Genomic DNA, 17166 nt, shown 5'->3' on the forward strand with positions numbered 1-17166 from the left:
AAGGATTCATGTGTTAATCAGCTAAAATTATGGTGGTTTTGAGCAAAAGGAAAAGAAATGGCAAAACTGGGGGTGATTCACTGAGAGAAGGAACCCTGAAAGCAGGGACAAACAGAATTAATTGCTTTGAGGCCACTCAGTGAAGCTGCTACCACTTGCCTTGAATACTGTCCACTTACCGCCAGCTTGCACCAGGAACAACTGATGGCCACAATCTCTTTACTATGGAAGGAGAACTTCTGCTGAAAGCCCTACAACAAACAGGAGAAAAAGAATTAAATTCCTCCTGACTACAACAAAATTTACAACTTAAGCTCTTGTTGGGAAACTGATAGGCTAAATCAGTTCAGTGCAGTCAGATACTTTGGTCCAGCCTCCAAGCCCTTAACCATCAAAATGATTTTGTAGGGATATAATAATAACAGGATTCATAGAGAAGGTTCTTCAGCTAAGGCATGTGCGCACTCCTCTATCTCTCTATCTCACTCCCTCATCCCCACCCTCCCCCCAATCTTTAGAGACAGAAACATTTTAATGCATTTTTAAAATTGTAGAGTTAAACAGGGAAAGGAAGAAGAAGAAACAGACAAGGAATGACTATTTTAATGGGTTTCTAGAGATATGACTAAGATTCAGATTTTCTGTGGAACAGAACATTCTTTCATTGCAGTCTTTTTTTTCCTAAATATATATATATATTTAAAAAAATGATTTTTTTATTATTGTTATTATTTATTTTTTTTTAATGCACAGTTGAATCAACTATGTTGTCCGTCTGGAAATGTTTCATTTGGGAAATTAAGTTTACTGTTTTATTAAGCTGACTCAGATCAAAATCCTTTTAGTCAACTCAAAAAAAAAAAAAGTCTAATTCAAATAAAAAAGTTATTTATATGTATATTTCTATAGGTTTAAAGAGAAAAAAAAAAAAAAAAAAAAAAAAAAACATTATCATCAAATATGAGATTTTATTCTCCTACAGAAGAGTTTAATTTTGTAGAATGCTATTTCAGCAGATGTATCTTTTTCCTCTAAATTCTAAGTCTGGAAAAGACCATTGGGTCAAATATACTCTTCTTGCACATAACACAGGTGACAAAGTGTAACTAGAGTTATAGCCTAAAAATTTGTGTTCACTTAAAGCTTATTTAACCTGAAAAAGAGTTGATCTGGGTTAATGTCCAGCACTCCACTGAACAGTTTGTCATAGACACCTTCAATGTTAAGTCTAGATTTATTTCAATTTGCAGTTGTCTGGATCCTTTTTTCTCTGTCTTTTATCAGGCCTTTCTTTACCACATTAAGTAGCCTTTCAGTACCCAGAATTTTCTGCCTAATTGAAAGTCTCTCTATCAGGTCGTGAGGTTATGAGTCAGTTTTCTTTTTGATAAACTGAGTACTACCTAAATTTCCCACATGCTGGTCAATATCCAAGACCCAAGGAAAAGAATTATAGTAATCTGATTTAGTAACATCTAGAAGGACGTTTCTTCACTGCATCCATAATTAAGGTCCTAGCTGCTGTGGAATGAGATGAATATATGCAAGACGGATACATGCAGGAAAAATGAGACTATTAGGACACTAATGGTATGCTTGACAATGACAAACAGAGCAAGGAGAAATAAACAACCAAAAACTCATCCAGAGGTACAATGCTCTTGTCAGCTGCAAGACTGAGCTACAGTCTGTCCATAAGCAGGAGCTGAGGACAGCCCTATCAGTGCACTGATGGGGAGGAGGTTCTCCCCATCTACCTGCTATGCAGAAATATACATTTCAGCTAGTTCTTCAGGTGTCCCTAGTGTGTATTCAAACCAACTTGCCAGATAGACCACACCACTAACTTAGGACAAGTCCCTAAACTTTTAACTTACGCCACTTCTGTCTAGAATTTTTTTTAAATCCTTACCCTGGTATCTAAGGTCTTAAATTCAGAGAAACTCAAAGAGCAGGTTCTTCATAATGGGGATGATTTAGTATGTTCGAGTTTAGTAACAGATCATGTCTAAATGGCTTCACAAAGACAAGCCATCCAGCTGCTTCTGCCTGGGCAGATCCAATCTTCTATTCAGTACAAAAGCATTTCCATTGCACAAGAGCAAACAGAGAGACAGTATGTATGACAAGTGCTGAAACTGGACAAAGCACTTTATTCTTATTCACTTAGTCTAGTGCTTCTTACTGTTTCTTACAAATCTTACTCTTTCTTGTCCCAAAGTATTAAAAATAATCATCCTCTCATGGTCATGAAATGTTTAGTTTTGTTCTGGTCTGTAAAAAGCAGGAGAGAAATCGTCTCCCAAAATCTATACTAAAAAACCTAAAATTCAGGACATTAATTCCTCAGCCCATCAATGATATATTTTAAACACATGGACTGACTGAGCAGCTTGTCTGGTTCTGGTTGGACTGCTTTTCATTTATTCAGTAAACTATTTGTCTTTTAGGGAGTCATAAGAGAAAATGATACAGCAATAAAAATATATTAATGGTAAGTAACAATGAAACACTTTTCACCCTCAACTTGCATTAAAAATATGAACTAATTCTTCCTAAAGATAAGTGTTTGAAGTAAGATAGTAATTATTTGAAAGCTAAATTTTCAAATAAAGAAAGTGATGAAATAAAGTGATGTACTACAGGTCACAGTGAGATTTGATGTGGACTATTAGGTTGAAACATTGTGGGACCCCATACTCCACCAAAAATTCACTCTTCCTCCTTTCCTCACTGAGAAAAACTTTGTGAGAATATCAGCCTATCAGTACCTGATTAGCCCTGATTCACTGGCAATCAATTTCTGTGCAACATATGAAATTCCTTGCTGTGAATTGTTCCTGTGTAAGTAAATATTTGTGCATACCAGAGGAAACACATTTGGAGGAAAAGAGCACCTGAATCCTCAGACTGAACTGGTTATTACAATCTGCGTAAATAATTGGGGATCAAGGCCCCCATTAATAAAGGCACTCACACACACATACATAGCACATAGGGTTCCATAGCTCCAACATATTTTGGCTATATCCTCTAACCTCTTTTAACCTCTTTATCATGACATCTGCAGAAAAATACAATTCCTTCTGAACTTCCCCCCACCAGTAAGGACTGATAGGAATTTTAGGACAGACTGGTTACACTGGCCACATTCATGTAACCAGCACAGGTCTTGATGTAACAGACAGCAAAAACTCCCCTTGCAAAATGAAATCCAAATGCCGTTAGGGGAGATCCAATGTAGAATGGCAGAGATGGCATGCCATACAAATGCTGCCTGTGAAGTGCCTCCTTGCACTGTTCACATGTCACTTTTTATAAAAGGGTACCATGTTTGTATGGTGTGCCTTGCCGCAACTAATAATCTACACCAGCATTCAGATACAAATCTGATTTCTTCTGACTAAAGTGCCACGCCATGGAGATTAGACACAATCTTTCTTACCAGTTGATGGTAAGACGGAAACAAAAACATAAAACAGTGCTAGAGAAAGAAAATAAAATCCCTGTGTTATTTAAATATCTCTCACCAAATTTCAGAGGTTCATAAAATTTCAGAAGAAATGTCCTCAGGAGATAAGGCTCTTCTTACTCCTTTTAATAGCTTTTTGGAAACAAATTTTTGTTTTGCCACATCAATAGTGAATGTGAAGCAGTCTCACAAATCCTAGTCTGCTGACAGAAAGCAACAGCCTTTTTTTTTTTTTTTCCCAGAAGCCTGAAAAAAATATGCAATCACAATTTTGGTGCAGAGAATAGTACTATAAGAGCGCAATATTGGCACAGGGTTGATTTAACCAAGAAAAAAAAAACCTCAAGGAGCCACTGACTTCTTCCTCATCATTTTCATTAGCCAGTGCAGCACAATGGTCCAGTTCATAGGATATGCTCATTCCTGCATAGGTGTAACTGCCTTTTCTCTTACCATGCGTGAATCAGGGCTGCTACCACTCAACACATCAGTCTTGTCATTTTCTGCTTAAGAGAGGTTAAGTATTTAGCAAAGAAAAAATTCCATGACGGGAAGTAGCTACTGACTACCCTGAAAGCATATGTGCCCAGAGTTGTGTTTGTGCTGCATGGGCAGTCTTACCTTTCCACACTGCTTACATTTCCCCTCCTGTCTCCGCCTGTGCACCCAGTGATGTCGGACAAAGTTCTGCATGAGAAGGACAAGGAAAATGTTACAGAAAGTGATGGCAGCTTGCATTCAGAAGGTACCACCTATGTGAAATTGATTTACAGACATCAAAGAAAGGGTCCCTTCCCCCCAGTCATTTCTGGAGTAAAATGCAGTAGTCCCCCCTTGAAAACCTCAGAGACAATCAAAACTACATGAAGCAAAAGGACAAGACAGGGTTATTTATCCATGTCAAAGTGTGTCCAGAACTACTTCTTTGTTGTCCTCCTATAAAAAGAAGAAAGCACATTACATGAAAATAAGCAGTACCTAAATAAAGAGCACAGAAGGACCAAAAGGCCAATGTATTTAGCCACAACACAGGGCCTTGTTATATTTTACTTGGAAATACACCCTTAAAAGGCAAAAATATTGCAAGTCAGTGAAGTAGTCTGGAGTCTTTACACCCTGGATGGCATCAAGAGGTGGGCAAGAGAATGGAGGATGTGCAGGATTGCAGTGCTCCTGTGCAGGCAAGGGTGTTAGAAGGAGCCTCACTTGTGCCCTGCTGTTATGCCAGCCTGCACAGCAGAACTCACGTGGCAGGGAACAGAGCTACCTCTACTAAGAGCAAGCTGTGACATGATCCTACCAAAGAAAGAGGAGGAGAGTCTCTGAGTTTCCCCATCTCTGCTTTTGGGGAAATGAAGATGAACAGTGGTTCTTTCTTAAACAAGTTGCATTATATTTCTCCCCCATAGCTACCAAAAATGAAACAGAACAAGCAACAGAAGTCACTTCCAAGTCTTCTTCTGTACTGTGATTACTCATGGAAAAAGGGCTTCCATCATACCAGACTAGCAGCCAAAACAACTATAGCAGTAAGGGTTGTGGGTTTTTTTTTTGTTTGTTTGTTTTTGTTTGTTTGTTTGTTTGTTTTGTTGTTGTTGTTGTTTTTTGTTTTGTTTTTTATTCCCTCTTTAATTAAAACAATCAAACAAAAACAACAACAAAAACCACCACCACAATCTAATGTGTAAATAAGTTTCAACAACTATCCTTTTTTGTTGGTGGTGGTTTTGTTGTTGAGGGGTTTGGGGATTAGGGCTTTTTATTCATTCGTTTTGTTTTCTTTTGGAACCACTGACTTCCAACTCTGTAAAAAATATATAAATATAGCTATAAAAACAGATGTAAGAACAGTAAATACCCAGTACCTTAAAGGGAGCTGAATTCATACAGTAGTTGGATGCAAACCATGGGGTTTTAGAATGATATTTTGACTAACAAAAACCTTTGAACACTCAAGTTGCTTTAAAGAAAATAATAATAATGATGAGGGAAATGTTCAGTGGAAGTTTAGGAAAGCACAGAAAAGCCAAAATACTAATTCAGGGTCCTAAAAAGGGACCTAAAAAGGTCAGAAAGAAAAATGAAATGCTACAAAAAGAAAAAAAAAAAAAAAAAAAAAAACAGAGAGAGAGAGAATGGCTGAGTGAATGGGAAAAGAGACAGCAGAAAGACAAAGTGGTTCCTGTCAGTATAAGTAATGTAGCGATTCAGCTAGAATTCATTTTACATTTATTCTGGGGTGAAGAACAGGTCCCACAGGAAATCAATACTCTAAGACTCCTCTGAATCTAGAAGCACTGCTGCAGCTCCACACCAGGTGAATCAGCCCACAAATCAAATGAAAAGCAACCATCATTTGTCCATTACTTACCTCTCTTGGAGACCTGGAACCCCCTTCTCGGAAAGTTGGTTTGCAGCGAAAATTAATCTGGCATTGAAATAAAGGTGTTAGAACTGAAAATGAGCTGAGAGGTTATTCCAATATGTTGATCTAGTCCACACTTCCACAGTAATTGTTACCTATTAAAATATTTATTTCACTAGTTGAAGAAAGTAACTTACCTGGATGTCAGAAAATCTCTTCACATGCCAAAATAATACTCCTTGCTAAATCTCTACAAAGCCTTCACCTTCATTAAAGCTACGGCTGCCTTCTCAGTTCCATTATTTAAACCATCTCTCCCTTGCCAAGAAGGCAACCATTTCATCTGTGTTTTTTTCCTGAAGAATGTCATTTGCAACCAAAGTGTACTTAAGTTCTCAGAAGTTTATAGGATCTGGAAATTTAACTCTTTAAGACCTTTTTGCACATCCCAGCATTATGCCTTTATAAATAAGTTCTGTGCAAAAATCATCCTAATTTACGGGGGGGGGGGGGGGGGGGGGGGAAGTGTACATTATCCTAAATTTCTACCTTTTGTTTAGATCAGGCTGCTTTTATCCACTCAATCCCCAATCACAAGCCACTTGGGGAATATAATACTGTCTCATGCAGTGGTATTGTCTCCTTCAGATGGGAGAGGAAAGGCAGAAAGAGGACAGCAGGAACTTCAATGGAGAGAAGAACTTTTTAGGAAGTCAAAAAGAAAAGGCATAGAATAATTAACAAGGGAATCTGATGAGAAAATCCTAAATAATTTACTAGTGACTGTAATTATAAGACAAGGGATAATGATTTTTAAAGTAATACAGTAGATTTAGATTAGAGTTTAGAAAGAAATTCTTTGCTGAGGGATAGGGGGTGGGGGCAGGGAGGAGGCACTGGAGCAGGTTGCCCAAAGAAGTTTGGAATGTGCCATCCCTGGAAGTGACCAAAGTCAGACTGGATGAGGCTTTGAGCAACCTGGTCTAGTGGGAGGTTTCCCTGCCTATGGTGGAGCTTTGGAACTAGATGACCTTTAAAGGTCCCTTCCAACCCAAACCCAAATCATTCTATGATTTTATGATCTTTTGAGAGAAGAAAATCAACAGAAATGTAAGCAGGGGAATATATATATACATAGACATATTTATAATATATTTTGAAGAAGGGAAAGAGCCAGGAGAAAAGGCCAAAGGATAAATGAATTCACTAAATTGAATGGATTCAAACTTAAGATGACTACTCTTTGAAGAGTAAAACTCTTAAGGATACTACACAACCATGCTTTTGTTATGGAAGTAGAAGGATCGAGTTCCCCAGTTTTGAACACAACCTCCTACTTCCCACAGAAATAAGTTTTTATTCTCATATAATCATGGCCTTCAAAATTATAGCTCAAGGGAGGAAAAAGAAAAAAATGAATGACATTACTTAAAAAGAAAACAAAGCCATAACACAAACTGTAGCCATAGTCATTTGTCTTCCTCCATTGCTCTTCATGAGGAATTGTAATCTATCATTCCATTTCTGAGTCCTAGTAGGTTAGAAAGATCTCTATTTCTTAAATTTATTTTACTTACAACTTAGACCTTTGCAGAGAAAAACAGAAGACTTATATACCAGTTTTAAACTCCACAGAGTTTAAGATGCATGCAAACTTAACAACCTTCTGCCAAGAGGTGAATTTTATGTTTTCTAGAATAGCATAGACAAGCTCAACAGAATGGGTTTTATCTAAGTGCTCATTTGCTACTGCTGGCAAAGCCACCACCTTACTGGGCTATGGAGAGCCAGCATCCCTGATGATTGGAAGTCATGAAAAATTCACTGGTAACATTTTGTGCTGAAAGCATGTGCTAATGCTAATTTCACTGTGGGTAAAAGCATTGGGGGTGGAAATGGTACCTCTCCAACTTGGTATTACGGCAATCACTGTGACATTTGTCAACACAAGCCCAAATACTGGGAAAATAAAAACCCTTTCCAAAGGGTTGCTGCTATAAATTTGTTTTGCATCAACTTCTTTTATGGAGAACAACACTGCAAAACATCTAGGAGTGAAAATGAAGCTCCTATAAAATCCATGGGTATATTCCCACTTGTTTCATCACACATACCCCACCAAGAATGAAAAACAGCAGAGGGGGAGGATTCCTTTTTCACATTCCCAGTTAGGTGTAATGAACAAGAAACACTGATGGGAAGCCTGAACTCCATAATCAATATTCTATAAGCACTTGGAGGGAAAGAGGGCTCCCTGAAGAAGTTGATAAACAGAAAAGATGTCCATAGAAATAATGGCACTATAAAGAAAAGTTTCATGTTTTATACCTCAGAAACAAGAATTTTACTTCTGAGGCTTTGAGGAGAAAACAGCATAGCCTAGTAAATACAGTGGAAAATATTCATAGTAGCACCTTATGCTGCATTGCTCATAAAAAATATAGCTGTCATAAGATGAATTATTCTGGGTTTAGCTGGGAATTTTGAAAGGCCAATTTTGCACATGACAGAATACTGCATTTTCTAGTTTCAATTTTCAATCTAGAAATAAAAGGAAAATATCTTTAATTATAAAAATGTGAAAGCATTTTTTTTCCCCTAACGGTTCACAGGGTTTGAAAAAAATCTATTTTAAAAGATAAGCTGAAATTTTAAGTCAACTTTTTAACAAATACATTGTCAAAACAGCTCTGAAAACCTAATTTGGCATATGGTGTTTTCCAGACTGAAAGCTCAGTATGAGAATTAAATAAACGTGTGTTGCCTGCATCATGCTCCAGAAGATGGCAATGTCTTACCTTCTCTAACTGCTCCATACAAGCATTGTGGACCACAATCTTGCACGCAGCACACTTCCTCCGCAGAGCAGATTTCTGCAAGAGGAAAAGAAGTATGTGGATGGAGGTGCACTATTCTCTACAGGAAAAAAAAAAAAGTTAGCTGTGAAACAGATGTTTTTCTCTTTATAGAATACACGTTTTTTCATCTTGGTGTTCTCAGCTGTCCTGTATATTGAAAAAGGATTCTGAAGCTCTTCCAGTTAAAAATCGGACTTCATGAAAGACAGAAGACAGTGGTACTCCAGCTTGTGAACTAACCGTACAAGTCTCATTTTAGGTAGCAGATAAGGAGGTTACAGCACAGATCACCATTCTAAGAGCAAGCAGCCTACAAAGAGTATTGGCAGAGCCAGTGAAAAGAAGAGAAAAAACATACAAGCAAGTCAGAGGACTCAGACCAATTAGGAAGAGTGTATCATCACATCTTTATCATACAATATTGATTTTGATGTGCTTGACCACTGCCTTGTAGAAAAAAAAAATGAAGTCATTTATCTGAGAATGATAACCTTCTCACTGAATGTTCTTAAATGTTTATGAAATGTTACAACAGGGACAAAATTCTCAACCTAATTATGTTGGTTAGTTTTATTAATTTCAGTAGGGCTTTTAAAATAATTTCCATTGACTCCCATGGGCCAAAGCATAACATAGAGAAGAGAATGCATCCAGGAGAGAGAGTACATTAATTTTTTCTTTTTTTTTTTTCATTGCATATACTCAATTTAATAAACCAGATGAAATTAATTTTATACAAACTTTAATTTAAAGACCTGCACTTGAGGGACAGAAATGTTATAAACACACAGTATATTGAGACTGGTTTAAGATTTTTACATTCATTTTTTTCAAGTTAATTTAAATTTCTAATAAATTATTTCATTAGAATTTTCAGTAAATTGTAAATAAACTCTAGAAGAAGCAGGGAAAAATACATCTTTGCCTTACATTATAGTCATTAAAATTTTTATGGAGTCTCATAATTAAGTAAAAATACCCTCATTCTGTGTGCTTCCTTGTACATTTTAATGTTTCACCAGAAGAACTGTGGCACTATATAACTCTCCAATATTTCATGTGTTTTGTGACATGTTAACTTTCCAGTCTCCGTATTTACCAAAGAGACTGAGGAATAATACACAGGAATCAATCCCTACGATGAAAAACTGCAAAAATCAAATAAAGATAATGCCTTACAAGCAGCTACTTTTGAATATCTTGATTTGAGTATGTTGCTGGTGGCACTATAAGTAGTTAAAGCCATTTATATTGAGAGAATAGTAAAAATTCAGGCTTTGTCTTTTATACTACTTCTGACTTATTTGATTTATCAAAAAATTTTAGCTCCATATTCCAAAGAATATGAATTAATGTTCTGTATAGGCTAGCATTTTTTACAAAGTCTTTTCATTTATAGCTTAGATATATTTTTGGCCATTTCTCCATTAAAAACCTCTGGTCTTACATAGGCCACAAGTAAAAGAGCTAAGACAAACAAAAATCAGGATAGACATGAAAGATTCAATGTCTTCAAATGATTGCAACCGGAGAAGCATTATCTTTTTGACAGTTCAGATTAAACCATCCACAAATAATATTAACTGCATTTCCACCTCCGTCTCTCTAAACTAACAAAAGCCTTTTGCACTGTAACATGTTATAAAAACAGATACCACTTTTCCCAAAGGGAGCCAATAGTACTTAAAATAGAAAATAATCTCAGTCAGGTCAAGCAAAGGCCAGGCAATTAAAAACTGAGCAACTTTAAACTCTGCTTCTTCCTAAATGTGACTTCCTAAATGCTGCCATGTAAAACATGCTCCAACATTACCAAATAAAAGTGCAAGTCAGTGGGTGTAATTCACCAGCTATTACAGGCAGTGTTTCCACCTTCCGTAGAGATGCTCTTCTAAAAATCTAAGTCTCAGCCTTGCAGTCATATGCAACACATTATAACATTTTCATGCTACTCTCAATAAGCTAAATCATGAGAAGATGTTTACTTGTTCTATTAAGAACATAAGAACAGTCATATTGGCAGACAAAAATCCTGTCTCCTGCCTTTGCCCAAACCCATTGCCTCAGGACCAGTGTAACTGCAAGGCAAACACATGATGTTTCACTTGAATATTACCCCACAGTATGTATCGTAATATCTGCGACTTCAGCAGTCTCTGTAAACAAGCACACACTTCCCAGGTTTGTCCTTCACGTTTTACACCATGAAGTAACTAATTTGCTTGAGAAGTTATGGGAGATGGTTATTAAATTAGAATCATAGAAATTGGAGCTACATGAATCACTGCTGGTTTGGATCAAACAATGTGCTACTAACACTGGAGGTAACTGGTAAATCAAAATACCTCAGTTTGAATCAAGTGATCTGAGTTCTTGTTGCGTTTTTTTTTTGAGGCAGGCAGCAGGGGCTTAAACGAAGCAAAAAGACAGCATCGCAGAAAAGCAGAGGCACTATTCACAGACATCACAAAGAAAGACTCCCATTACATTTTGCAGTCCAAGAGCCAGGAAACTCACTTGTGCATTAATTCAAAGCAAGGGTTTGAACACAGGATTGCCATTCTCTAATAAAATTTCTCACCTTACCAAAGGAAGTATATTTTTTTTCTTTTCATCTCTTCTGCTGAAGCAATTTAACTTAAATATTAGGAAAATGAAGAGTTACCGAAGAAAGTAGAAAGTATAACAGCGACTCCATAGTCAAAGAATAGAGGAACATGAGTTAGAGCCAATGAAAATTTTTAATATACAGCAGAAAAGCCTCAATAGAAGTCCAACTTTGAATATTCTATTCATTGCTGGTGAGTGCACTCAATAGTTCAAAAAATTCAGTTCAAATACTTGCAGTGAGAAAATCACAAAAATGTGATCAGAATCCTGCTCAGACATCCCAGCAAATGATAATGTGTGTATATATAAATGATATAGGCTCATTCATCTTAACATTTCTGAAATATCTCAGTATCTTAGTTTTTTTTCTTGCCATATTAATCAAAACTACTCATTAAATTCACTCTCATTGCGTAAATAATCTGGGTCATTCAAAATTGTTTGGGGCTTTTTGTTTTCCATGCAATGAAGTATTTAATCAGCAGTCTTTTGTCTTTTTTGCATTCTTTCTTTCAGAACACAGGCATCAACAACAGAAGCAAACAATTCAAACTACCAAGCTTCCGAGCAGTGCACCAATTCAAAGTCAGGCTCATTACATCAGAAGCAGAGAAGAAAATCTGAAAATAACTCACTGAGAATTTGACTTGGCAGCTTTCCTCCCCCAGGTAGCAGAGGTCCCCAGAAACATTTGTCTCCAGCCACAGATGCTCTCCATTCACAGCATTTTCCTATGGGAAAAAAAAAAAAAAAAAAAAAAAAAAAGATAATTGTTAAACTGGTTTGTGAAATTCAGCCATGAGGACAGAGAAGGAAAAAATGTTATATCATATTTTCACTATAAATAAAATAAATAATAAATAAGTAAACACACCATGTGTTGTTTTGATTTTCTGCAACACTAAGACATGAAAATATTAAGCTAGCTGAACACCCCTCTTCAAAGTGATGATGCAAGGAATGATTTGTCACCAGTGAGAACCAAACTATTTCAATGAACAGCACAGAAAGACTTCACCCATTTTTTTCCCACTGTGCCTAGTTTAACTGAGACTCTAAATTTCATCAATTGATGCTTATGTGTTTATAGGACGTATACAGAATTCTAAAGAAATAGAAAGCAAGAGAAATGAAGCTAAATGATGACTAGTGAGCTTTCAATTACAAAAGCTCCAAAATCCAAGAACTGCCTCTAGAAATGCAAAAATGACATATTGCTTTAGGATGACAGGATAGTTTAGACAAGGAAAAATAAAATCTTTAAAATAGATGAATCAGCACATGCTTATGAAAACATCCACAAAATATGAACTATCCAGAAGAGACCAGGCTTTAAATTTTTATCTGAAAGTATGATGCATTCAGCTGAGCAATACTCTCAGAAATCTACCTAGCACACTGATAGTTATTAGTGATTAACAAGGCAATCTGATTTTCTTCAGCAGTCTCCTCATTTAACCAAATCTGCCCCTTACTTCTTTAAAAATTCTTGGTCTGAGGAAATTCAGTTGTAGAAAGACTATGGTTTTCACTCTGCTATAATTCTGGCTCAGCTAAAAAGACTAAGAAGTTTACTGTACACTATTTGAGCAAAGTGAATAAACAGGATTTCTGCTCAGCCAGAATTAGAGCATGATGGAAAACGCTTTGACAGTCTCTGACATTTGGTTCCCACACTGCAGAAGTCACAAACGATGACGCTTACCAAACAGATGGCGTCCGACAGCAGGATGCTCTGAAATAGCCATTTTGGCTAAAATAATTTATTTTAAATTCCACTGACAGTTTCAAAGTGACTAAACGATAAAGTTTCTCTTGCCATGTGGATTTCTTAAGTAAAACAGAGAAGCAGAAGTGGCAAAATCCTTTGTGTTCTGGAGTACACGTGCATCCACAAAAGCCAAGATTTAGGCAAATCTGCACATGGTGCCTACCACAAATATGATGCTCACTTCCAATAAAACAAAAGGAAAAGAACAATACAGGTTTTTCTGGTGAGAGACCTACCTGTCCACAGGCCACCTAACTTCATCAGAAATTTTCCCATTAACATCATACTCAGTATTACCTCTCAGCACTAGGAGCTGGACAAAAACAAGATGTGGATTCCAGTCTACTGCCATTGCACTAACTAAACTTCAGTTGGCTGCACACTATTCTGTACCTTCATTCCTTCTTATCCTATCATCTGCCTGAATCACAGGCTCTTTGGGACAGAGATTTTCCTGAACTGTACTGTTCAGTACATAATAGCTTAGAGCTGAGGCTTCATAATTCAAAATAGCTTCCAAGGACTTGAACTCACTTAAAGTTTTCAAGCCTTACTCGGACGATAAAAATATATTGAGACTAGAAATTCTTTGCCTTCAAGTTTATGCTTATATTAAAGCAGTTTTCCCCAGCAAGAACTGTATCAGTTTTACAGCACTTCATGGAAGCCTAGTCACATCATGCTAATAAAATTACTATGCCCACAGTATTGATCAAAATATTAAATTCCTGTCTAGTTTATGAGGAGACAGATAGAACGAGGACCAAAGCATGAGGATATGAGCTCAGAGTGTTTGACCTGAGCAGTTTCCCTGCTGAAGTAGCAGGGAATGCAAGCTCACGTTATAACCCAGAGTTCAATTTTACAGATTATAAAAGATGGTTAGGAAGGATCAACTTGGGAAGCTAAGTAAGAAAGCTCAAAGCTCCTGGGACATAACTTTTAATCAGGAATAAAAATTCCATTAAAAAATAGATTAAATATTCCTTCATACAGACTACATGCACATAACTTGCCATCCAGGATTTTTAAAGATAAAGTGGCCTATTTCCATAACCTAGTTTAGACTGATTGAGTTTGTTCTCCATTGTTCCCAGGTTCTATCATAGATTCATGTCTGATTTTCCATCACAGTGTAAATAAAGTAAGTAGTCTACAGGGATGACCTTTCTAGTTCATGCAATGAGAGAGTTTAGACAAGACTAGATAATAAGTGTGTAAATAACCTGATCTGTGCCTCCAGATATCCACTGCCACAAACAATTTCACAACATTGTGCAAGAAAATTCACAATTTCAATTCTAGCAAACTGACATCTCAAAAATCTTTTCATCCTGAATCAGAGAAAAAAGAAAAAAGAAAAAAAAAGCTTTCCCAAAGAGCGAAACCCTCCCCCAAAGAGATTTGACTGCCAATTACTTTGTCTCAATAAGATCAAAAGGAATTATTTGGACTTCACCATTTTGAATTTTACAGGGCACTGTCATACCACAGATGGCATGTTTTGTTACTGCTTATGAAAATCAAAATTATATAGTCAAAGAAAAATGCTTTGACCTTTTCCAAGCCCAATTTTTCATTCACTTACAATAGGAAGATCTGAAAAAAAATCAATACATTTATACTATGCATTTTGACTTCAACAAATTGGTATTACCACTCAAATTTACAGGCAGTATTCCACAACTTACTGGACAAAAGGGTATCCGCCTGCCAATGCATAAGCTGACAGAGATCACTGGGATCACCTCTAGAATGAGCTTCTGCATAACACAAAACTGAAGCACAGTAAAGTCTACATCATCACATGTAGATTTTGACAGAGATTTTTCTGCAGAAGATTTGAGTTCAGCAACCTTTTCATAAATAATTTGCCAGTTTAGTTCATTTCGCACTTGATGTTTTTATGTTGGGTTTAGGCGTAAATGGCAGCTAAAGAGGCAGCCATCCTCTTTCTGTCCCTGACCCCACAGACCCTACTCTCATGCTCTTGCCATTTCCCTCGTATTAGATCTGGTGGCTGTGAAGCTATACATGAATCAGTTCTACTGCTGGGAAAAAAATAAAAAACCTACTAAAACAGATAGACAAAATGACTCACCCTGTGACCCCACAACTGCTGGATCTGACACAGGGAGTGGTGGGTTAAGTAGGACTGATGCTTTTGGTACCAACCCAGCATTAGAACAGGTTAGCTGATATGTCAAATCATGCTTTTAGGCTGATGTGCTTTGCTTTGACTTGCTCTTTAGAAAAGGGACACTGTCCATCATCTTGGATAAAACAAGAATGAGCATGGCCTGTTAAAAGGAGGACTGGGAACTCTGATTCCTCACCTGGCTTTCCAACTGTTGCAAGTGTGTGCAATGCCCTGTGATGAGAAAGAGGCCCCGCTCACTGAGGCAGAGGCAGCAGTGCTTTCCTGGCAGATGCAGCCTGCCCCACAGGGGCCATGCAGACTCAATATGCTCTCCCAGATGGAGACCTCCCATTTGATTGTTCTTGATCTGCTACCACCTTATAGCAAACTAAAATAGTTTCAGTATGACAAACATTCTTTACATATGAAACAAGAAATGTGCAATCCCCCTCCTCTCCTCACCCCCCCCCCCCCCCCCCCAGAGTGAAAGAAAAACAGGAATTCATGGACTAGGAGTCTGGGAACAATGTAATTGCATGCATCTGATCATAACTTGCTTTGCACATTTCACTACGTCAACTTGGTTTCTTCATTTAAGTGACCCAGCATGGTTAAATGACAGAGCAGGTATTACAGGTTTTTTCCTAAAGCCCTCCAGTATCTCCATACTTTACTGCTCTTCAAGCTGCAGTCATTATGGTTTCAAAGGCAATGCAAACAAACTTGAGGAATTTGCTGTTAAGGATACATGGACATTCAGCCAAACAGATTAGCCAGTCCTCCCAAAGTTTTAGTTTAAAGGACCTGTAAAAGCCCTTGTAACAGGAGTGGAGCTCTAGTCCACTCCTGCCATAGCTGGCATTTGAAAAAAAAAAAATAAAAATCTGTAAGATAGATTTCTAAGATACATTATTAAGGTGTTTGTTTTTTTTTTCCTTTGTTGACACTACAGTGACAGAGATTAATCTTCTTACACATACACATTTGGATGATAAAGTTATGATTAATATATAATTAGTGTTCATCAATACTAATGTAATTAAACATATTTGCAAGCAAAAATGATCAGATTTAGCCCTTTTCTTGACGAGGGCACTATCAAGCAGAAACAAATTTGTTTCAATGTCTTTTTCCCAACTGTCTGTTTCTTATGCTTGGCTTATGTTTTACTCTAAACCTTGAAATTTCAGAGTTGGTAATGCTCATGTTGGAAACCAAAATATCCCAAACATTTTTTGTTGTTGTTGACTTATATTCTCAGTTTTAACTCCATCTTCACACATTTCAATTTGAGAATATTTTTTTTTGTAGAAGTCACTTTCTCTTTAATTATTACAAGTGTAATGCATGAATATAAAACAAAGTAAAACCCAAAACAGAGATATGATACTGTATCATTATTAAAAAAAAAAAAAAAAAAAAAGATAAAAAAAAAGCAGCCTTGAAGATATGAATATCCAAAATTCTGAATTACTTTAGGGAGCTTCAGCTTTTAAGTTTAGGTTCACCACATTCTCCATCTGTTTTCTGCTATTCTTGTTTCCCACCCCACCAGGCTTTCCCATGTCCCTGCATCCATTGCCCACTCCTGTATTCTCTGCTGAGCTTTTGAGATTGTCATTACCATCATCTGAAAATTTATCTTTATGCAAAAGGAGAACAACTGTATTTGTCTTCATGGAGGAGCAATGTCCAGATGCTATCAACTGAGATGATGATTCCCTATGCTTTCATGAACCATTATTTTAGCTGACAGTAGCTCAACTTCAGTCTTTTTGGCAACAATGGGGAAAAATATTTTAGAAAGGGCACTTTCTGTAATATCATTGTAACCTCTATACCTCTGAGAAATTACAGATGGCCACCATTTTGAAATATGACAGCCCCCTTTTCCTCCTTTGATCTCTCTAGAAAGAGCATTAGTTCTTTTCCAGGAAAAAAGAAACAGCA

General features: G+C 36.9%; 1 protein-coding gene across 8 annotated transcripts in view; it reads right to left on the reverse strand.

The window, feature by feature from the left end:
* DGKI (diacylglycerol kinase iota) overlaps positions 1-17166 on the reverse strand; it is a gene marked incomplete at its 5' end in the record, with an annotated part of 213446 nt that overhangs the window by 115466 nt on the left and 80814 nt on the right. For 6 of the 8 annotated variants that reach the window (XR_014685744.1, XM_084497769.1, XM_084497768.1 and 3 more), the window contains 5 exons: positions 180-251; positions 4094-4159; positions 5844-5900; positions 8636-8710; positions 11941-12036. Coding sequence is in view for 7 of the 8 variants with exons in the window: in XM_084497769.1 (XP_084353895.1) it covers positions 180-251; positions 4094-4159; positions 5844-5900; positions 8636-8710; positions 11941-12036 (366 nt within the window). Of the gene's footprint in view, positions 1-179; positions 252-4093; positions 4160-5843; positions 5901-8635; positions 8711-11940; positions 12037-17166 lie in introns of those variants that run through there. The other 2 variants (XM_084497772.1, XM_084497771.1) reach the window with 1 other exon arrangement.

This window comes from Aythya ferina (assembly GCF_964211825.1).
Source record: "Aythya ferina genome assembly, chromosome: 1".
NCBI classification, from domain to species: domain Eukaryota; kingdom Metazoa; phylum Chordata; class Aves; order Anseriformes; family Anatidae; genus Aythya; species Aythya ferina.